The sequence below is a fragment of the Lepidothrix coronata genome, unplaced genomic scaffold (assembly GCF_001604755.1).
Source record: "Lepidothrix coronata isolate B3197 unplaced genomic scaffold, Lepidothrix_coronata-1.0 Scaffold96, whole genome shotgun sequence".
In the NCBI taxonomy this organism is placed as follows: Eukaryota; Metazoa; Chordata; class Aves; order Passeriformes; family Pipridae; genus Lepidothrix; species Lepidothrix coronata.
In genome coordinates, this window is record NW_016690276.1 from 2,647,444 (window position 1) to 2,669,752 (window position 22,309).

The 22,309-nt window shown below is 42.3% G+C and overlaps 2 protein-coding genes across 2 annotated transcripts in view; one reads left to right on the forward strand and one right to left on the reverse strand.

Annotated features, from left to right (window-relative positions):
- DAPP1 (dual adaptor of phosphotyrosine and 3-phosphoinositides 1) overlaps nt 1–16,097 on the forward strand; it is a 22,018-nt gene extending 5,921 nt beyond the window's left edge. Inside the window, exons 2-9 of the mRNA XM_017822251.1 lie at nt 2,035–2,157; nt 5,344–5,477; nt 8,964–9,094; nt 10,389–10,436; nt 10,665–10,727; nt 12,740–12,825; nt 13,358–13,445; nt 14,447–16,097. Coding sequence (XP_017677740.1) covers nt 2,035–2,157; nt 5,344–5,477; nt 8,964–9,094; nt 10,389–10,436; nt 10,665–10,727; nt 12,740–12,825; nt 13,358–13,445; nt 14,447–14,497 — 724 coding nt within the window. The 3' untranslated portion in view covers nt 14,498–16,097. The remainder of the gene's footprint in view (nt 1–2,034; nt 2,158–5,343; nt 5,478–8,963; nt 9,095–10,388; nt 10,437–10,664; nt 10,728–12,739; nt 12,826–13,357; nt 13,446–14,446) is intronic.
- Nucleotides 16,098–17,007: 910 nt separating this feature from the next.
- Nucleotides 17,008–22,112, reverse strand: LAMTOR3 (late endosomal/lysosomal adaptor, MAPK and MTOR activator 3). Its single transcript, XM_017822252.1, has 7 exons — nt 22,053–22,112; nt 21,684–21,737; nt 21,424–21,458; nt 20,733–20,791; nt 19,702–19,835; nt 18,588–18,651; nt 17,008–17,858 (listed from the first exon to the last, which is right to left on the reverse strand). The coding sequence occupies exons 2-7, from the start codon at nt 21,690–21,692 to the stop codon at nt 17,785–17,787; spliced, it is 375 nt and encodes a 124-aa protein (XP_017677741.1). The 5' UTR covers nt 21,693–21,737; nt 22,053–22,112; the 3' UTR covers nt 17,008–17,784.
- Between the last annotated feature and the right edge of the window lie 197 nt (nt 22,113–22,309).

Genomic DNA, 22,309 nt, shown 5'->3' on the forward strand with positions numbered 1-22,309 from the left:
CTTCTACTTTTTAAGATGAGCAAGAGGAACACAGTAACATTTGAGGGATTTTTGTCTGAGACAGCATATTTAGGCAAGATGACTGGTGCAACCTTGTTAGCAAAACTGCACTTTCAAACAAAATTATATTCCCATTTAAGTGGGTGGGGTTTTGTTGTTGGCTTTTGGTTAGTTTATTTATTTTTTTTTGCATAGTGGTAAAATTTTGTTAGTCACTGGCCTTTTATGTTTAAAGAGAGCATGGATTTAAACATAGCACTTTTTAAACCTTAATTCAAATCTTAGAAAAAGGCATTTCTGGAAATAAGGTAACAGCACACTTATGAGAAATGTCAAACTAAATTCACCTCCTTCATGACCGGTTACAGATTTTGTCAACGTATGCTTCTTTTGCACAGAAGTAAGAGAAGTGATGTTATGAAATCCCACCCAAAATGCAGTGTTACCTTCCCAGCTGCGGGTCCAGCCAAATGTGCATGCTGATATGATCCTCTTCACATCAGGACAGATCTGACCTTTGACTGTTACTTACTTGGGCAGTTAATACCAAAGTGGATTTTGGCTGACAGGTGTTTCAGAAGATGACACTTTGATCTTTAAATATTCATTATATTATTCCACTGTGTAGATGGCCCCCGAACCACAAACTAGAGCCAAAGCAGCAATACCCTGTCGGTATTGAGTTTCACAAGGATCTTGTCTTCCGCTGGGTTAACAGTCTGGAGTCTCTTATAAAGCAATTTATCAGCCAGCTGGCTTTTCAACTAGGCAGCTGTCCAAATTCAGAGTTAGAGCTTTGTGTGAGATGACAAGTTTAGTGGCAACTTGTGAAGAACAGCTAAGGAGAAAGAGTATACAATTGCACCTGGGTTCAGTTTAAAGACTGCCGTGATACAAATTCTGGAAAGTGCTATGATGACACTTCTGCTTTCAGTGAAACTGTATTTCTCTGTCTGAAACAGTGATAGACTTTGAGCCCAGTGCTACAGGTGCACACAATTTAAAGGAAGGGAAAGGAGACCTGTCACCACTTCACTCACAGACATAGGAAGCTTGTTCCCTGCAGAACTGTGCTTTGGATGTAGTATCCCTCCCTCCTGCACCAGAGGCTCTAGTGGGTGTATATAGCTATTGTTAATATCTGCACACACGTCTTACAGGATTGGAACTCCAACATTTTATAGCTGCAGCGTTTTTTGTGTTCAGTCTCAGGTTCATTGCTAAGGAGATCCTTGACTGTTGAAAGAAATTGGGCGTTTCTACCATGGAACGTTAAGATGAAATGGAATGGAAATGAATGGAAAGAAAGCCATAAACTACATTTCCTGGACTTCTTTGTAGGACTTTTTTTCCCTCTGAATTCCTTGCAAAATTTTTCACATAGAAAAATGAAGTTAATTTTCACTGAAGTTAAATTGAAGCAGGTGTTTAGATGTTTTCGTCCATTTCTCAGACCTTGTGTGGCCAAGTGGCAACAACGATGAGATTTCTTAATTTTCACTGAAATTTCGTCAGTTAATTTTGATCCCTGTAATTCTAAGCTTAGGCAAGCATGTTTAATTGCAGATCTTAGTACTGTAGATTTGTTGTGGGAAATACAGAGTTTGTGAGGAGTTTAAGTGCTGCCTGTTTGCCCCAGAAGAGGAAGTGTACCAAAGCGTATACATATGTCAGGAAGTACAGATTCTGAAAATAGACAGAGGATTCTGTATACCCCCCAAAATTGCTTTCACCTTATCAGCACAGACCTGGGTAACGTTGCTCAGACAAGTAGAATTTGCAGGGTTCTTTAGGTTCAGACTGTCAGCTGTTTGTACACAACTTTGCATTAACAAAAAATAGTTTTCTGAGCATGTCAAAAGGTGGCTGCTGAAAGGGGCATGGATCTGTGCAACCTGTGAGTAGGATGGTAACTCAAAATTGTAACAGTGTTGTTGCAGTCCTTCCTCTTTCTGTAACCCTGCTCCAAAAAGCAGCAGCAGCTGTCAATTAAGAGCTGAGAGAATGATGCTTTAACCCTTTGTGTCTTCCCAGGTGGTACCATGATAATCTCACCCGACATGCAGCAGAAGCGCTGCTGCTTTCCAACGGGCGGGATGGCAGCTATCTTTTGAGGAAGAGTAATGAAAGGGAAGATTTGTACTCCCTCTCTGTAAGGTAGGGTATGGGCAGAGTGAATTAATATAATGCTGCACTTACTCGCATGTTTGTTTGCATGTCTCATGCATTGAGATTACCTACTGATTTTTTCCTAGGGTTTGGACTATTTTGAAGTATATTCCTAATGGTGTAATCCCACTGAACGACATTTTGTTAGAGGAAAAAAAAATGGCTTGGATTTGAGAGTTGCTCTCATTTTTCCAAATTATAAATTAATTTTATTGGTAGAAAACATCATTCTATGGATTGGCTGTAGATTTTCAGTCTGCATGATAAAAATCTGTATGGCAGTTACAAGAGCTTAAGAAACAGCTGATGGGAGTAGAGAAGTTTTATGATGAGGATAGTGGCAAACATACAATTTAATAGGTGCTAGCTTCACTAGTTTCTGAATTGCTGAATAGGAACCACCATCTCTGAAGGATGTTCCAATGTTTGACTTGATGGTTTTACTCCTCTGTTGTGGGCTAGGGTTCAGCCTCAGCCAGTTATGCATGACTGATTTAGACAGTATTTTGGAGGTGACAGATGTCAGGCCCTTGAAGTCAACTGCAGCAATTTATGTGAGTTTAGGACACAACCAATACAGAGCACAGGTAGCCTGGCCTGGGTACTTCACTACGAATCACATTTAAAGACTCTCCCAAGAAGTAGAGAAGCCACAGTATTTTAGCAAGACAACACAAAGGACATGTGCATTAGACACACAGGGTGGTCCCTGCATATCAGCTGAGAGGAGGTAACCAACCCTAAATACATTCTTAGCCTTTGGCAACTGAATAAGCAGCCTCAGAGTGAAATTTTAAGCTACTGCATTCAAGCTCATTTCTGCCTCAGACTGAGCCTCTGAACAATTGGTGTCCACAGCTCAGCTGAATCGCAGTAACTTTTTGAACTAAAGTCACTTTGAACACTGTAATAATGCTGCTTATTTACAACTCGGACAGGAACACGGCATATGCCCTTGAGATTGTGGCTTTCTGCATATGCAGTACCACGAGCTGTTACAATTTGGAAGTGCAATTTGCACATACCCTGTTCCCCAGAAAAGGCAACTATGAGCTGTTTCACCCTTTTCTGACAGAAGGTCAGGAGCAAGTGTGCCTATACATACACTGTTAAAATTATTACCACTATAGAGAGCTATTTATACAAGGAGCTTTGGGGGCGCCCAACAGATCTAAAGGTGATGTTACAAAACGAGTGTTCAGAGTAGCAACGACTGAATTGAGTGCAAGTGTTAGGAAAAAAAATAGTGGCATTTGTAAGTAATAGCTTTCCTTAAAAAAAGTAATTTTAAATGAATCATTGTTTCTCTTGTTAATATTTTTTGACTTTAAAATGTAACTAAGCATTATTTGAGATAGTCTACCTCAGACAATTAAAAACATACATTTATTTAAGCTAGTTTTAAAAGGCACTCAGGAATCAACTTATTGTAATAAAAGGAAATTTAAATAGTTGCTCTTTTAATAGGAAACAAAAGTGTTAGTTGATGAAAATAAATTTGCTACTTTAAGAAATTCTAGCCTTAGAAGACCTAGAAAAGTCTATTTCAGGCCTATTCCAATCTCTTGTTCAGCTCTTCATGTAGTTTCAAGAATTACTTGTTGCATTACCATGTGAACTGAATAGCCTAATCTGGAGTTTGATCTTTTATTGTGTTACATCAGTTTTTGGTGGTACTGTTCCCTTAATACTGATTTTGATTTTAAAATGTTTATTTTCTATGTTTGTTTAATTTTACATTTTCCTTTCAATTTTTTGACTAATATTAAAACTTGATTTTAGAATAAGTAAGTCAGTTTTGTTCTGATACATTTTTGTGGAAAGGATAAATTTAGCAATTCTGGCTGTCATTTTCTTTCTCTCCTAAAATGTCTTCTGTAGCTTTACTTTTTGCCTCTGCCTCACAAGGAACTTCAGTCATTATTATAGTTTTGGATTTTCTTAAAGGAAAAACTGCTTAGACATCCCTTGAGGGTTTTATTGACAGCTGTAGGAAGGGAGATCACGTATTGCCCGAAGTCTGCTCCCCCACTGAAATTAGCCAATTTGAGAAGGAAGTAGGAAACAGAGTAGAAGTTGCTCTCATTGCAACATTATATTTCTTATGAAATTAGAGGAAAAGACGGAAAATCCTGTCATTGCAGCAGAGTTACAGCAGCTCTGCACTAGTGAGGAACATTTGCACTTGGCTTGTTGCAGGCATTGTGCCCCAGCTGACTGTAGTGCAAAAATGTTGGAGGCCAATAGAGGCACGTTCTACAATATCAGGAATACTGTTCAGAGATGAATATTTAAGTACCTACTGATTGAAATCATAATCTTCAGTGGAAGTGACAGTAAACAATGGAAAAGATGCTATAAATCCCTTTCTTCACTCTATTTTCAATATATTTCCTATATAAGTTTTGGCTCAAACAAAGTTTACTCTGAACTATTTTAAGTGCCAGTAACATTAACAAAAGTAACTTTTTCACTGGATAAATGCTTTCATTAAGTGCTTCACTTTCTTTTGAGTCAAAATAATTGCCCATCAAGGAAGTGAGGCCTTGCACACTTCTCTAATACCATCAGGTTTCACAAACAAATGCTGTTACTTCCCCTACGGCCAAAGGACCCTGGTTCATTTTTAGTAGTGCCCATCACAGAGGAACCATTCATCCAAATAGAGACAAAGCAGACAAATTGTAAAGCCTTAGGTATTTAAAAGTAGGTTATTAAACCCCTGTTTGGGTGCAAAAAGAAGGAGCTTATTTTTGAAAGAGAAATAGAAGACATTTTAAATGAGATTATGATGCTTCCTGAAAAGTAAGACACGTCCCAAGTAATATCAAGACTAAAGCCAGTAAGTGAAGGGATATCATTGTTTTTAGGCAGAAGGCTTGAAATCTCTTTTATGAGTATTTTTACTGATGCAAGAGTTAAATTAAGGGTTAAGTCACTTGGCCTTTCTAGGCTTTCATCATCTCATATCTGTAAAGCAGCAATTCAAATCCAGTTCTTGGATGTGTTGAATATTAGTGGGGACAGTAATGGCAGTGGTATTACTGCTAGGACAACAAATGTCAGCCTGTGCTCTGGGCCAGATTTCCTGTAGTGAAAGCTGCTATTTAAGGATTGTATATCCCAAAAGCCTCTGGCGTTTATGCCTTGACAAATTTTCCTTTTTTATTTTAGGGGAAAAGATTCTGTGAAACACTTCCATGTTGAATACACAGGAACTTCATTCAAATTTGGGTTTAATGAATTTTCTAGCTTGAAGGAATTGGTCATGCATTTTGCCAATCAGCCTTTAATTGGAAGTGAAACAGGTAAGGAGAGCCATATGTTTGTATGAATACATTTGTAGTCATGCTTCAAACAGATTTAAGTAAAAGGAGCTTCCAATGTGTTAGCAAGTAGATCTACTGCTGAAGTGTTCCTCTTCATAAATTAACATTCTTATTACCCTCAGGTATCTAAAAAGTTCCACTTCAAAAAAATCTTTCAAGTACTCTGAAGATAAACCACATGTAAGTTTACTGAGTTTTTGCTAACCAGGGACATGAGCTCCTTTTGATTTCTCAGAGGATGATTGTTTCAAAATGTGCCTGTAGTGGAAGGAATGGAACATTCTCAAAAAGGGCATTTAGTGAGCAAATAAATATTCATCTATGAAGTTGAAATTCTCCTATAAGAATAAATGGAAAAGGGACTTGAAATTGTTTACCTTCACTATTCTTCATCTAAGGAAAGAGTCTGCAGTGTTATGTTCCTCTTTCCTGTAGGGAATGTGGTCTGAACCATCTCTCCTGTTCTGTCTACAGTGCATCAGCCTGCTGATGCCATCTGCCATCACAGTGATTTGTCTTGCTTTTAAGAGAGAAAAAGCATAGGCTTCTTTAACGGACAATGTGCTGCCTGAATTAAAGCTCAAAAGATTAAACTTGATTCCTACAAGTGAGTTGAACATGACCAGACTAGAACCCCTGGAGAAACAGATTCGTAATATCATAATAATGCCAGTTTTAGGTTTTTCTTTAAACGTAAGAGATGAAGATGTGTCAGTACAAGATAGTACCAAAAACTCCAGTATCCTCTGTAGAAAGTGTATGCAAATAACTCAGAGTAGTACTAGTTATATATGCAAGAGACCAGTTAAATGGTAGTTAGCACATGCCATTAACTGTAATATGTCACCAGTGCTCTTTTAATGCAAACAGGGTTAAATTCAAGGGTTGCTTTGCAAATTTCTTCCCCCCAAGAAAAATGCAGTTGTACACTCAATATGGCACTAGTATCTTTCAAAGCATTGTCTTTTTAAATTGCTTTGAAGAGTGGTTTGAACACAGAGTTCCTACTTGTGTAGCTATTTTTTCCTGTGCAATCAGATGTGCATCAACAGTCCTAACTCTGTAAAGATTTCAGATGACATACAAAACTTGTATTGACCCATTCTTCATTCCTTCACTGCACATGTTACACACATTAGTAAGCAAGGCATTGGTGATATGTGATCTCTGTGGATGGGATCAACACTGCTCACTTATCACTTCAAGGCTTCCTACTCAGATTCTGCTTGCTCTGTGAAACCTCCATGTTGGATGTGCTACAGAATAAAAAAAAAAACAGATAAACTTGAACATCACATTAAGAAACATTCCACTTTACCTTACCACGGATAACAGTAGAGAAGAAGAGAGTGTTAGCACTCAGGCAATGTTCCTTCAGATACGGGTGTCAAAGTTCTCCTGGATGGTAACCGATTTCTGTCAAAAATGGGCTAGGGGCTCATCGGTGTCAACTCTAAGCCATGTGTCAGTGTGGCAGAATGTCTGTCCCAACACAGGGTCACACAGCAGGTTGGCAGAAGGGCCAGGAAGAGAGTCTGATTTTGTAGGGAACACTTTTTTTCAGTGAAAAGCAGCAAGTGACCTTTAGCTCAGACATTAGTAGAAAGTAGTTGGACCAGTTTTTCTTATTACATGTTATACTTGCAAACAATTTTCTGTAGAAACACTTTGAGATCAGGAATGAAGGAGTAAAGGAAGACAGCATTTTTCATCTTCTCCTTGCTTTTGAACAGGATTTTATAAGACAGAGACACGTGAAATAGGATGTGTGATGGTTTCTACTATCTTCCACTTAAGTTTGTCTCACAGGAGCTAGTTTTGTGTCTGAAGAGGCTCACCAGACTCTCTTTGATCAATACTTAAACACAGAGGCCTACACCCATGCAAACTGGTCCATGGAGTGCTTTTGTACTGGTCCATGATTCTTTTGTACTGGGACAGCTGCAGGTTTGTGCTTCAAGCCCAACCAATCTTGTCCATATTACAGCTTAATTTGCCATCATCTACTTCTCTGAAGTGCAATGTGTAGACTTTGTTCTAAACTACAGATAACTGTAAGGAATGTGGGACTACTGTGTTTTTTGAGATGGTTTATTGAACAGGCAAGATGGATCTTCTTTCAAAGTAACAAGGTCAACATGTTATTCTTACCTGTTAGCTTTGTTTATCAGTTTTTAACTAAATGATTTTGAAAACATGTAAAAATGTAGCCAGTAATTAGCCAGACCAAAAAGCCAGTCATTTAAAGCTAGCTTTTCTAACAATGGGACTAATTTCATTCTTCTGTAGAAATAGACACCATACACAAACACGAAAGAGGAATCTTGCTCCAGTGCAGCTTTTACTAGTTCTTGTGTATAGTCATTTGATGATTCTGTACAAGTATCTTTTGTGGAGAAAAAAAAGCCACAGAGAACTTACTCAAAAATAAATACTGTATAAAATGTTAAATTAGACCTTCCAGTTCTGCAATGGGGCTCTTTATCCATGGTGTACAGATGATGGTACTCTGATTCTATGCAACAGCTTAAGAGTAGTTTCTGTAGAATGGTGATGGGTGTGTTCTCAATTTCATTTTAAATGATAAAGCATTATTTTTCTGCAAGACCAGAGAGACATAAACTAATTTTGACTTTTTCACTTATGGCAAGTTGCATATATCACATTTGCATACACCCCCTGTGCCTCTGAATAGATTTCAGTTGGTTACTTCAAATACAAGTTTTCCACTTCACTTTTTAGCCTTTCCCATTACAAAATTACTAAATTACTCATTCACTCGTAGGTTTTAAGTCCAAGTTCTTACCAATTCTAGCATCTTTCCTCTTTAAGACCTGCAATATCAGCATAAAATGCAAATGGAGCAGCACTTGGTATGTTGGGACATTATTTTTAAAGAATGAAGTGAGATCGCATAGCAGTTACTATTTTAAGCAAGTTCTTCACTATTTTGAATAGTGTATTAAATTCACTATTGAGAATGCAGCTTTTTTTTTTCAGGGAAAGTGCAATAAATGTGACCTTATTTGGAGAACAAAGAATGGCCATAATCAAAACATTTAACTGGAAAGAGTTACAGTAAAAACAGTTAAAGGCGATGGTAACATGGGCTTCTTGGTAGAAAGTCTGTATTTGAAGCTCTGACAGATTAAGTGGTTTAACCAGCAAGTAGTGGGTTGTTTGGCAAAACCAATGACTGTTATGGCCTCCTATCCTGTTTAGCATCCTTCCTACCCAGCCAGCCAGCCTCCTTTGCAGGAAGGGAATTTAGTGGGTCAAGTGATCCCTGCAAGCATTAGTAAGTTCAAAAGTTTTGGAAAGGGACCATGTATTTACAGTTTTCACAGTTGCATTTATAATTTTAGGAAAAGGTAAAGTTAATCATTCCACAAACAGGTAGCTACTGACAATTATTTTTTCGAATGGTCCCGCCAGAGGAATTACTCCTGCTCTTTTTCTCTCCAGGAACCTTAATTGTATTAAAGCATCCCTACCCACGGCAAGTGGAAGAACCTTCCATTTATGAGTCCGTCCGAGTTCACACTGCAATGCAGACGGGAAGGACAGAAAGTGATCTTGTTCCAAATGCTCCCTCAGTAAGTTGTGTTCTGGTAGGAGGGGTGCTTCTGGCCTGAGTGTAGCATGATTGATGGAGGGAGCTATGGAGTAAGACAAGTAATTCATCCCTTTATGGGTTTGTAAATGCAGGAAGTCTTTGCCAACCAAGGCAAAACTAACACAGACTTGCTAAATAAGGTCCCATGACAAATAAACGCTTTTATAATGTTGTCACTGAAACCTTCAATGTCACTGGGAAAACATTATCTGCAGCTGACCTAACCAAGTCTGACCATCCAAACAAAGAATATGTGAAAAATTGTCATTGTCCTGTTATCTTCCTTTTAGAATGCCATCTTAGCAGTAACATCATCATGAATTAAAAAACACAAAAAAAATCATCATATCCATTTGGGCCACCCGTTCTGACATCTGAGACTCACTTGGACAGTAATTAGAGGTTCTAAATCCTCTGTAACTCATATCTAAGTGAGACAGGTGGTTTCTTGAGAACAGTTTGCTCAGAAGAGAGAGGAAGGTATTTTAATTATGTACTATATTTTTTGAGAAAAAGTTGATAAAAGAACCACTTCTGATGTGTCTCACAACCAACCCTTCACAGCCAAGTTACGCTTTAATCTCCAAAGAAGCTTGACTTCCACATACCACAAATAAAAAGACAATATTTTTTCAAGAACAAGTAGTAACTTGGCAAGAATTTGATTTTCAGAGGTCTGCAGTCTCGCAGGTCCCTACACAGAGTTTCAGGATCTGAGAAGCCATAAGGTCTAAGTGCTACTCATGATACCAGAGAAACAGCTCAAAAATCAATTTTTCAAAAAGCACATTGAACATAACAGGTTTTTCTTCTCAAGCATGTGGTTGTTTGAGAGAAGAGAATGCCACAGTAAAATGGCACTTTCCCCTGTTTGCATTTGAGGAGCAATTTCTGTGGATAATTTCACTGTCAGTTAAACCCCATGTGCTTTGGGTTACAACATGTACTGAGTCAGAAACATGTAACTTTACTACATAAACTATAACTGCAACTATTTTGCTGTGCTTTGTTCAGAAGATGCAGGCCAGTGGGTCACTGAGGGAGGCACGGTCTAGGAGGTTGCCTTCAGAGCCAGCATAGGTCCGTGTTTACCCTAGTGGTGGATCCAGCTGTCTGAGGGGAGAATTGGAGTGAGGACAAGGCAAGTGGCTACAGGGAGTTTCCCTAAGAACAAGCTGCTCTTCCTTCTTCTGGATGTAGGCAAAGAAGGGAATGTGGGAAATAGAAACAGAGCTCAATCTCTAACCCTGATCCCTTTCCTTATTACTTCACAGCTTGGTACAAAAGAAGGATATTTGGTAAAACAAGGCAAAATAGTTAAGGTAAGGAAAACTCTTACTGCTGTCTTCCACTCTGATCACCAACAGAACCTACAGACAGTGTGGAGCTGAAATAGCTCTACCTGCATTCCCTTGCAATTTGTGTTTTGACCAACAACAGAGCATGACTGTAAAACAGAGCAAGTCAACAGCTTTAAAATGTTTTTCTTTCCTAAGAAGCATTAGACTGAATTCACCCAAGACAGTTACCGTCCATTCTTGATCTTTCAGAACTGGAAGACAAGGTGGTTTACACTTCATAGGAATGAACTTAAGTATTTCAAAGACCAGACAGTAAGTAGCAAACACCAGTTTTGCTCTTTAAACCTCTACAGACGCAGCTGCAGCCTCCTTGTATCTCTTGCTTCTCGCATCTGTATCACAGCTTCCCAAGCTAAAGCTTCTCATACTGTCAGAGGGGTCAAACTTTTCAAGTCAAGTCAGAGTTTTGTTGATGACTTCAACAGGAGAAAATAAGTTTTACAGCTGGAAAACATTTATTGTGTTCTGTCAGTCTTAGCTACTAGATAGGGTTGTTGTTCACAGTGTTTTTTTTCATAGAATCACAGAATGGTTTGGCTCAGAAGAGACCTCAAAGATCATCTCCTTCCAGCCCCTCACTGTAGGCAGGGACACCTTCCACTAGACTAAGTTGCTCAGAGCCCCATCCAGCCTGGCCTTGAACATATTGTTCAGGTGCTTTCTTAAGAGGATTTTAAGCTACCAGCACTACACAGCTTTTATTGGTAGCTTAGACACGCAACCTAACAGATAGCGTGCTATCCAAATAGTTCTAAAAATACTAGTAGTATATTTTGCATTTTTTTATTTTGTCCTATTATTTCAAGTGGTCTTAGGTAGAAAAAGTATACATAGAAAACCATTCATTAAAAAATTTCATCTGACAAAGATTAACCTCCAGCATCTGGGAAAAGCGTCATGTCCTTACAGTTGCTGCTCCCTTTCTATCTTAATCTGAGTAAAGATAAGAAACACCTCTAGAGTTTCTTTGCCCTTACAGTGCCTCCAGTTCAGGTTCCTTCATTAACACGGCCAAACTGTTTACCTCTGCACCTCTGCCAAGACTTGTTTCAAGTCTCTTAACAGATTTTTATGCAACAGCAGACACAACTGCCTTCTCTCACCAAGCATTACAATTTATAAACAGTTATGTTTTTGCTTTGCTTTCCATCAGTTTTCAGTTCAAGCCAACTTGAATTAAGTTTACAGGATAACGTTTCAAGAGGCAGCACTCTATTAGTGACTTAGCAGGCAAGAAGGTGTCTTTGTCAGGAATATGGCCTCCTTCCCGGCAGCAGGTCTGGTGTCTCCTGGCACTCCTGTTGTTGCTGTGGAGTTGCAGATACCTACAGGTGAGCAGCTTGCAGCTAGTCCTAGGATAACATTTGGTAGCACACCATAGCACAAGTGGCTTCCCTCTAGTGAAGCTTATAACTACTAGCCACTGAGCCAACAAAAATTGTAAGGAAAGCAGAGAAAGGAACGGACACCTCCATACACCTGATGAAGGACCATGGGAACAGCTAAGGGTGTTTAGGCAGAAAGCAAGGTGGTTTTCTGCTTAAGCTGCCTCTTCTGAGGTCTTAACACTGTGAGGCTGAAACAAATCAAGGAAGAACTCTCACACCTAGGGAGAATGAAACTCTTAAGGGAGATGGATTGCAGTTAGACAGTCTGTGTCCCTGCATCTGTACACTCCTGGTCTTGTCCAAAGAAACTAATATGTGTGTGTGTATATATATATATATATATGTGTGTGTGTGTGTGTATACACACACACCGCTCAGGCAGCCAGACTCATCACTTCTGTTGCAAACACTACTTTAGCTCTGCTTCTGCATTTTTCCTTACCCAGCTACATCCTTTTAAGGCACTTAGGAATTAATTAAATCTCCAACAGCTGCCTAGGTCTGGTAAGACCTATACCCATCTCTTTGTCTCTGTAAACCTCAGTTGGAAGTGATACCAGATTTGCTGCTGTGTCAGTTACATTATAAGGCATCAGCCAAATCTTCAGCAGTCTGCATCTAGCTCAAACATTCCTGAAATAGAGATCTCCTCTAGTTTTTTGTCCAGATCTGAACTGTCCTGGGTTTTTTATATTTAGATCAATTCATATGATAATACTGATGTTACATTTGCTAGTTTGGATTTATAGTGTTACAACTATTGTATCTATGCCTGGAAAAATCTAGTAAAGGTCTAAATGCACTGAAGATGAACTGAGATAGCCTGAGATAGCCTGTTTTCATGTGTTCCCATTTTAAAAACATTTTATTTTCAAGGCCACAGAACCGATTCGGGCACTTGACTTAACTGAATGCTCAGCTGTGCAATTTGACTATTCCCAGGAAAGAGTCAATTGTTTCTGGTAAGCAGCAGTACTTGGTTCATCTTGCTGGGAAGGTCAAAATAGAAAGGGAAGTTAGAAATGTAAACACTGAGTGCTTCTGAAAGGTCCCTTGTTGGTTGTGACCCTGCTGATCCTCTAAGTCATGAGTCTCTTTCTGGCAGCCAACCTCAGTCCTGCATGGTTTGCCAAATTACTGCTGGCAAAAGGTGGGCCTATGTGTAGTGGGCATTTCTTTTTCTAATTCTGTAAGCCTGTATAACCATCTCCTAGACCCATGGATCTTGGGTTCAGACACTACTACAGGTCACATGGTAATCACTTCTGTGCCCAGACAAGGGTCTTTTATCCCCATGGACCTGGGACAGCATCTCCCTGAGCTGTAAATGACTGTCGGCCATTCCTGGTTAACCTCCTTCCTGATGACTAAGTGGGAGCACAGCCTTCCTGCCCGGCTCTGTCTGACCAATTGTTGGTGCAGGCCAGCTGGGCTCAGTTTTAGGAAAAACTCCCAGTTGTTCTAGCAATCTAAGAAAGTTCTGTTTACTTACAGTTTAGTGTTCCCACTAAGGACATACTACCTGTGCGCAAAAACTGGAATAGAAGCTGATGAGTGGATTAAAATACTGCGATGGAAACTGGTAAGGGATGTGCAGTTACATGGCAGGACAGCTCAGGCAGCAGCACCCTTGGTACTGCCAATCATGAACCCCCCCAGTACTGTAGCACCCAAGTATTACAGTTCTCAGCACCTGCAAGAGGGGAATATTTGTTCTGGCTTCCAGGCCAGCTAGGCTGGAATACATAATTTTCACATAATCACAAAATCAATTAGGTTGGAAAAGACCTCTGAGATCATTGAGTCCAACCTTTGACGGATGGCCACCTTGTCAACTAGACCATGGCATCGAGTACCACATCCAGTCTCTTCTTAAATACCTCCAGGGATGGTGCCTCCGCCACCTCCTTGGGCAGCCCATTCCAATATCTTATCAACCTTTCTGTGAAGAAATTCCTCCTAATGTCCAACCTAATCCTCCTCTGGTGCAGCTTGAGGCCATTTTTTCTTGTCCATCACTAGTTGCCTGGGAGAAGAGGCCGACCCCCACCTTTCTACAACCTCCTTTCAGGTATTTTTAGAGAGCAGTAAGGTCTCCCCTGAGCCTCTTCTTCTCTAGGCTGAATACGCCCAGCTCCCTCAGCAGCTCCTCATAAGGCTTGTGCTCCAGACCCTTCATGAGCTCCATTGCCCTTCTCTGATGGACTCACTCCAGCACCTCAATGATCTCCCTGAATAGAGGGGCCCAGAACGGGACACAGCACTTGAGGTGTGGCCTCACCAGTGCTGAGTACAGGGGCACAATGTATATGCTTGCAAACCCAGGGTCACATTTTTAGGATGCAACTTTTAATATGCATGCTCATTAGGAAGAAAAAATTACTTCCATCTTTAAGGATTGTCATTATGTGGTTGGTAAACATTATGGATCATCAGCACAGACCACACATGTTGGGTCATGAGAAGAAAATGTAAAGGCTTGAAAATACTAATTCCTAAGAAATATCAGTAATCGGGTTGGTCATACTGACCCACATCCGCACGCATGCCGACAAACAGTAATGGATTGTCTTTCTGTTCCAGTCACAAATACGGAAGCAGCTGGAGGAACGCAACGCCACCCTCAGTTCCTAGCTGTGCCGCCAGCACTGCTCCGTTGGCAGGAATTGCCTCTCTGCCAAGGGAAGGCAGTGCTTACTAGAAGACAGTTTCACATCTCACAGTGGGTGTGTGCCTGCCTGTGCGCCCGCACACAGACCTTCACCCAGCTCTGCACACAAAGGATCCCCACAGCCGAGTGCTCCCCGGCTGCGGAATCACACATGGAGACTGCTGCAAAACCAGGGTTGGTTTGATATGGTGTATGCCTGTAATGCACTTAATTCAAACACCTGTTAACTCATCACAGAAGTAGTCGCTGTTGACAACTTTTGTGGTTATTCAGAGCACTCTTGATAATTTATTGCAAGCTCCATCACAACTAACCATCAGTATCACATTCTGTAAACTTGAGCCTGTTATTTAAAACGAGTCATTCCTGGAAACATTAAATATCTCTTTTTTATTACCTATTTAGGCTTTAAGCCAAAAGAAAAATGACAGAGGTTATTACATTTTTGTGAATAGTATCTATGTTGTAATCCAGAGAATATTTCACGGCCCTTTTCAAAGTGATGGATGACTTAGTTCTGGTCAGATATGTTTTTATATGGTTTAGATTTATACCACAGTGATGGCTACAAGTGAATGCTTTTTTCAAATAGGTAATGGTGAGCAGCATCATGTAGGTACACTTGTTTACAAACCAGGGTTACAAGAAACAGGAAGCTGTTTCCAGGCAGTCACAGGACAGAGGTGCCACAGGACCCCAAGGCTGGGTGACAGGGCTCTGCAGAAGAGCTTTGCCTGTAGCAGCCACCAGCGTTGTTAGCAGCATTACGAGTCAGGCTCATTACAGTCCCCGTTGAAAATGCACCAGGCTTTGTATTTTTTTCATCACAACAAAATGCACCAGATTTTGTTGTTTTTTTTCCTCACACAGAGAACTCAAAACAAGATTTTGACCAGAACTGTGTTTAGAATTAAGCACTGCTTGCTTTATATTGAACAAGGAGCACCATGTATGCTAAAAATACAAATTTAACAGAATACATCTTCTACATAACCTGATATAAATTTACATCTGTATTGTGCAAGACTCATATACATTTAACAGTGTGGCTCACTACAGGGACAAAAAGTGGAAGCTCAGGACTTTGGTGCTGTAGTCAAAATAGATGTTACATTTTTGAAGAAAAGCTTGACACACTGGAGAGGCCCAAGACCACTTGGCCCGACCTCATTGGCTGATCCACCTGCAAGATACCCTGAGCAATCCTGAGTCTCCTGGAGGGGTAGGGAAAGAGCAGGGAGGCCCTGTCTCCCTGCATAACAGTCAAATTTATGCTGAAACAGCACACACAAACCTCCCACTGTGCAAACACTGCAGTCTGTGTTGAGCATTGCTCACGCAGCAGGTCAGTGTTACGTAACTTTTTTTACTGTGAGAAGACTGCAGAAGAGGAAGATTAAAACACACTGGAAGAAAGAAAATCTAGATTTGGACATAGGAATAGCATTTTATTCCAACTTAGAAATTCAAAATACTTGTAAATATTTTTATACAGACTGTTTTCTGAATAAAATGTCATTATAAAACTAGCACGGGTATTTGTCTTCCTGTACTGTATTGTTAAAGCTTTGTCCTCCTTTTTCCCTTAAAGAAGTGGTTTGACAAACTGGCATCTTCCATTTAGCTTGAAAACCTTTGCTGAGTCTGTGTGAGAGAGTGGCAGCGTAAGGGGAAGAGAGAGATGATTTTCTCCAGCAGCATCACTGTTCTGGGAAAATGGCTTGGAAATGGAGTTTGACGTGTAACCACAAAACCAACCTTCCCTTTTTCACACGGACAGCTGCTTTACAAAACATTAGAAACATGTTCAGCACATGGGTGTCACAAACTGAAGCCAGTAAAAGAAACAGCACTCAGCTGGCCTTGGAAGCCACCACAGGCAGACAAACAGCAGGAGTAGGCCTTCAATGGAACACAAATGCACTTTGCCAGAAATACAGAGAGACACCCTGGGGCTCAATTTCCAGCTGCTTCTGTAAAGATCAGCAACAAAAGTCTCATTGCAGCTCAGTTTAAATGGCAAAGGGTTGACTGACAATCTGTAGTCTCTGGGAGAGCTTCTGAGCCAAGAGTTCTCAGTGCTCATTTCCAGCTCCACCATTTCCCCCTATCATGCCTGATGCTGCAGGTCCCCAAGGTGTAAACAAGGGGCTGTGGCACCCCCTTTCCCAGCCTGAGGCAGAGACTTGTCCAGAGCTCTCCCTCAGACCTGCAGTGCTTGGCAGTTATCACAAGGGGAATGTGGGAGGGAACAAGGGGGTGGCAAAGAGCACAGGATTGATCCCCACCAGCAGGATCTCTGCACTGGCACAGGACTGTGTATCCTTGCTGCCCAAGTGAGAGACACATGGGTTAGTTTTCAACCTGTAAACTTCTAGATTTTGTGCATTTACAATCAAGAGACCTGTTCTCAGCACAGGAAAGCTGATGTGCTGTGGGGTATTATGGTGCAACAGAAGAGTGGACCAGTCTCTGTCATTTAAAAATACTGTATTTTATTTATATTTATTTACTTATGAAAACCTAAGAGTAAATGAGCTGAGAGTGTCACCAGTGATGAAACCACACAAAGACTGAGACATGAGATCTTCACAACCATATTACACAAAAAACCCTATGAAGAAGTGAGACATGGTTTGGGTGCTTTCAGCTGGGCATCAGGAAACCTCCTAAAGCGACAGCTTCCATAGAAACAACTTTCTTCTTAGTGGAAGCAGGATGCAGATAGCATCCAGATTAGTAGCACACCCTTGCCAAAGCATCACCCATGTAAGAAAGCCGGGATATTTATTGATTGTACCGACACATCACTGCTAATAAACCTTCTCTCCCAATATGCTTCAACCATGTCCTTGATCACACTACACAACTGATCTGCTCTCCACCATGTAGCAGTGGCCGGCCTGAGGATACACCCTGCTGTGTGCCTGGTTCCCTGTAAAGCAAAGGATCTGTGGGTTGCTCGTCTGAGCCAACAGCGTTGTGCCGATCTGGCTCAGCTAAACTCCATGGGAGCTATTTTGGTGGTCTCTCCAGTACTGCACAATACAAGAAGCACGGCCTAAAGTAACATCCACCTACAACACACTAGTAGATCATTTCAGATTCAGTACTATGTACAATTTACTCTTACTTAGTATACTAAGGAGCTGTGATATTTCTTCTGAGACATGTTATTTGACTGACGATTATTGAATCCTTCTGTCCACTGGGCTGCAGAGGAATGCTGCACTCTGGCTATACCATCAAGTTAAGAAACTTCAACAACCTGCCTCAGTTCTTCAAACAGGGGTGTGAGCTCCTTCTCTAAACTTACAATGAGCCCTGGAAAGAGAAAAGAGACACAACATTCCATCAGACAACATCACTGAGAAGCCTCTCTCTAAAGCCTGCAGCTCCCTCCCCCTCCTAAGTCAAAGGCAGCGTTTTTCAAAACATGAAATGTTTTACTTGAGCTGCTCACTCTCCATGGGAACAGTGTGCAGCACCCCCAGACAAGGGGCCTGCAGCCCCCACCACTAGCAGAGGCACACCCCACACAGTGCAGCTCTCCCCCACTATCGCCTTGCTGCTTCCCACAGCTACCGGGGCCCAAACAGCTGTGCCAAAATCCAGTGCCTTCTGCTCATATTAATCAGCCAGTGCCATCATGAGCAAGGCCAGGTGCCTGGCTGAAGGAATTCCCCACCCCACAGAACTGAGAAGACACAGCTGCACATTACTGCAAAATGTTAACCTGGAACCGACAGAAAGAGACCGAATAACTGGTTTGTACAGCACAGTAATTGCCAGGATAGCAAACACTCTCAGGTAGCAAGAGTAATGTCAGTCACAGGAAAAACATGCTTCTAGAAGAATAACTTCAGCAAGTCACCTAAAATCTCTGAATTTTTACTCACACCTTTCCCTTCTCACCTTCACAATATGCCGACAAAATTCACAGCAGGAGCAAAGTTAATACAGTTAGAAGTGAATTCAGGTAATTTATTTTCAATTACTTAAATACCTGGGCCTTAAAAGACTGCAGTATTTAAAATGCATGTGAAGACATACCGGTATTGGCATTGCTGCTAGCAATGAAACTCACTACCAAAGGCAAGCGATTGAACTGCACCACCTGCAAGGAGAGAGAACAGTGCTCAGACAGAAGCTAATGCATGTTGGACGTTGGAGCTCTGACGCAAATTCTTTTGGAAAAAAGCAGCCTTCTCAGTTTAAAGGACAAGCAGGAGCAAGAGCCACAGGGATGACTTTTCAGTTTATCTGTTTCTCAAGATTAATGGTTAAAAATACCAACAGAACTTACAACACAGTACAAGGAGCTGCATGGGAAAAGCCTGGTACTTCCCCTCCAAGTTCTACAGTGTGTTGTCCACCAGAAACCCAATTCAGCTGCAAATGCTGAAGAGTACACCATGGAGGCCATACTCTCCAGAGGAAACAAGAGGGCAGGCAGGTTTATCATTTTAAAATACTGTTCCCTACACAGAAGTATCTCTTCTTCCATTAATAGGGAACTGGAACTTTGGGCATAACAATAAGCTACAGCATCAAGAGAATCAAAGCATGTACTCCATGTGTGTAAAATAACTCACTGACCCATTTATTATCCAAACAAAGCTTGATACACTGTAGGCTAAACTGTCAGTTTACTGCAGTCATAACAAGAAGCTCTCAGGACCACTAGAATTTGAGAAGGAGCAGAAACAAAGCAGGTGATGGATTACACAAATATCAGTTTGTGAACAATGTGAGTGGTATTTCAAAATTTTCTCACCTCAAAGTCACACTACGTGAAGTAGGCTGCATGTGCTTAATTAACTTTAGATGTCACTAACTATAAACAAATATTGTTTATAAAAGAGAACATAAACCCTTCATAACAGATTCTGAAGGCCATATGAGCAGTATCTGCTGCAAATTCGTGATTACTACCTGTACAGAAAACCTTCCCAATTTCAGTGAGTAAATCTCAGTTTTGAGACATATAAGGGAAGTTTAATAAACAGTGTGAAAGTCTGGCTTAGCCATTTAAGCAAAATAAGAAATAAACCACAATTACTTCAACAGCAGCCAAGTGGATACAAAAGTTTAAACCACTCTCTCTTGCTCAATGTAATAGAAACAGCTCAGGTCACTGAAGACAAAGCACACTCAGGATACTCACCTGGTACGTATTGTAGTAGCAGATGATACTTTTGTTTTTAGAAAGTCCTAATTTACTGCCCTGATCTGTGGCAAGGGCAAAGGTGGACAGGAAGCCAGGTCGCAGTGCATGTTCTGGAGCATTATCATTGGCAACTGGAACAAAACGAGAAAATTCTTATCTTTACATGGCATCTCTGACTGCATCCCAAGCCCTTATCCAGTACAGTGCTCTGCCAAAAGCAGATCTGTTGTTGGGGAACACACAGCACATCTTAGGTGCTTCCACAATTAGCACAAGACAATCTTCATGAGCAATACATCCTTTAATGCTCTGTATGTGATGAAAGCTCATTACACCAAGCGTCCTTCCTGGCGTACCTAAGAAACAGTCTTTTCTTTTAGGATGCAGAGCCTGTGCTGATGCCCCTTGGGTTTTGTGTCCCTCACTGTGTGCACCCATTCCAGCCTTTGAATTGATTACTGCAACACAGTCACTTGACTGTGAACAGGTGAAGATGTGCGAGTTCTGCTCAGTGTTTCAATACTTTTCCGGATTAAAAAAAAAAAATCTGCAGTATTTGAACCTTTGTATCTTTAAACTAGCGTACTCACAACATAAAAGCATCTTGAACAAGAAATGCAGAAGATAAAAACTACAGTACCAAAAAGCAAACTAAACATATGTAACAGCTGGATGCAACTGTTTCCGAGCACAGACCAGCCCAGTCAACAAAATACCGCTAAGCACTCTCTAGTACTCAGTATCAATCAGCCTGCGAGTGACTTGAAGATATAAGGACCTTATAGCATTGAAACCCCTTTCACCAAGGAAAACTTCCATGGACTGCAATTACTGAGGACACAACCAAACGGATGCATTTAAAGAGGTACATAATCAATTACTGAACTTGAAATAAAAGTCGAATTTAATTCTTCCATTTGGTATATTCAGGTATTTGGCATAACCAGAGAAGATTTTGCTGTACTTCTCCACCCCCTGCTGTTCAATCATGATTTCAGCTGTAGGGTACAGCAAGAAGCTGAAGTTACCTTTGATAACAGGCACACCGTCTCTGTCTGAGACCACAATAGCATGAAGACCTTCAACACTGCAAAAAAAAGAAGGATGACGAAGAGACACCATTTTAAAACCACAGTAATTAGTAGCAAAGATTTTTTTTCTGAACAAACGTGCAAGGAAGGGGGAAAACATGTTAAAAATTGATGCCTTCAGTAATTTAATACTTGTTCTGTGTAGTTCAGACAGTACAGTTCTGGTGCTCCCAATAATATGCAGGACATGTAACTGCTGGAGCAAGCCCAGAGGAAGGCCACAAAGTTGATAAGGGGACTGGAGGAAGTTGGGGCTGTTCAGCCTGGAAAAGATAAGGTTTTGTGGAGACCTCACAGCAGCCCTCCAGTGTCTGAAGGAGGCCTACAGGGAAGCCAGAGAGAGACTTTTTGTCAAGAACTGTAGTGACAAGACAAGGAGTAATGGGTACAACTTGGAAGAGGGAAGATTTAGGTTAGATATTAGTAAGAAATTCTTTACTGGGAAGGCGGTGAGGCACTGGAACAGGTTGCCCAAGGAGGCTGTGGATGCCCCAGCCCTGGCAGTGTTCAAGGCTAGGTTGGATGAGGCTTTGAGCAGCCTGGTCTGGTGAGAGGTGTCCCTGCCCATAGCAGGGGGGGTTGGGATTAGATGGCCTCGGTCCCTCGCCCCGCAGAGACCCAGAGTTACCTCGGCAGCTTCTTGTACAGGAACCGCTTCAGGTCCTGCGGGCAGAGACGGGCACCGCGTTACTCACCCGCTCGGAGAGGGCGGGGGAGCCCCCGAGCTGCCTCCCCGCCCGGCCCCAACACCCCTTCTCCCCGGCGCTGCCTCCCCGCCCGGCCCCGGCCCGCCCCCGCCCCGGACGGTCCCGGCCCGATCCCCCCGACTCCCGGCCCCCGCCAAAAGCCGCCGCCCGCGTCCCGCCCGCCCCGAGGAGCCACACTCACGTCGGCCATGGCTGGGGCCCACCCGGCGCTGCTGCCGCCGCCACCTCTGCGGGCCTGCGAGACGAGACGAGAGGGCGCCCGGTCAGCAGAGGCGCGGCCGCCGCCCCGAAGGAGGGGAGCGGCGAGAGAGAGGGAGGGCGCGCTCCCACCCCGAGGCCTGGCCAGCCGCTCCCCCCCGCCCCGCCGCCGTGGTAGAGGCCGCTCCCACCCGCCCCAGGAGGGGAGCGCGGTTGGGCCGAGACCACCGCGCACCGGGAAGGGTGTGTATGCGGGGGGGGGAGGCAGGGGGGAGAGGTGCGGCGCGGCGCTGCCCTGCCTGCCTTGCCTTGTCTTGTCTTGTCTTGTCTTGCCCTGCCCGCCCTGCCATACCTGTCGGCGCCCCCGGCGCGCCCCGCACGGCCCTGCCGCCGCTTCCCCTCGGAGCCGCTGTCACATGATGGGCGGTGCCGCCCTCCCAACCCCGGAACCGCTTCCCCGCCGTCTCCGCCCCGCCCCGCCCCGGCAGCAAAACAAACGAAACCAAAACCAAACCCTAGGACTGCAGTTAAAGGAAAACAACAAAAACCAAAAAGTCCATTTCTGCCGAGTAGAGCCACTCCCAGTTTTACTCTTGTTTTCCCCTACTT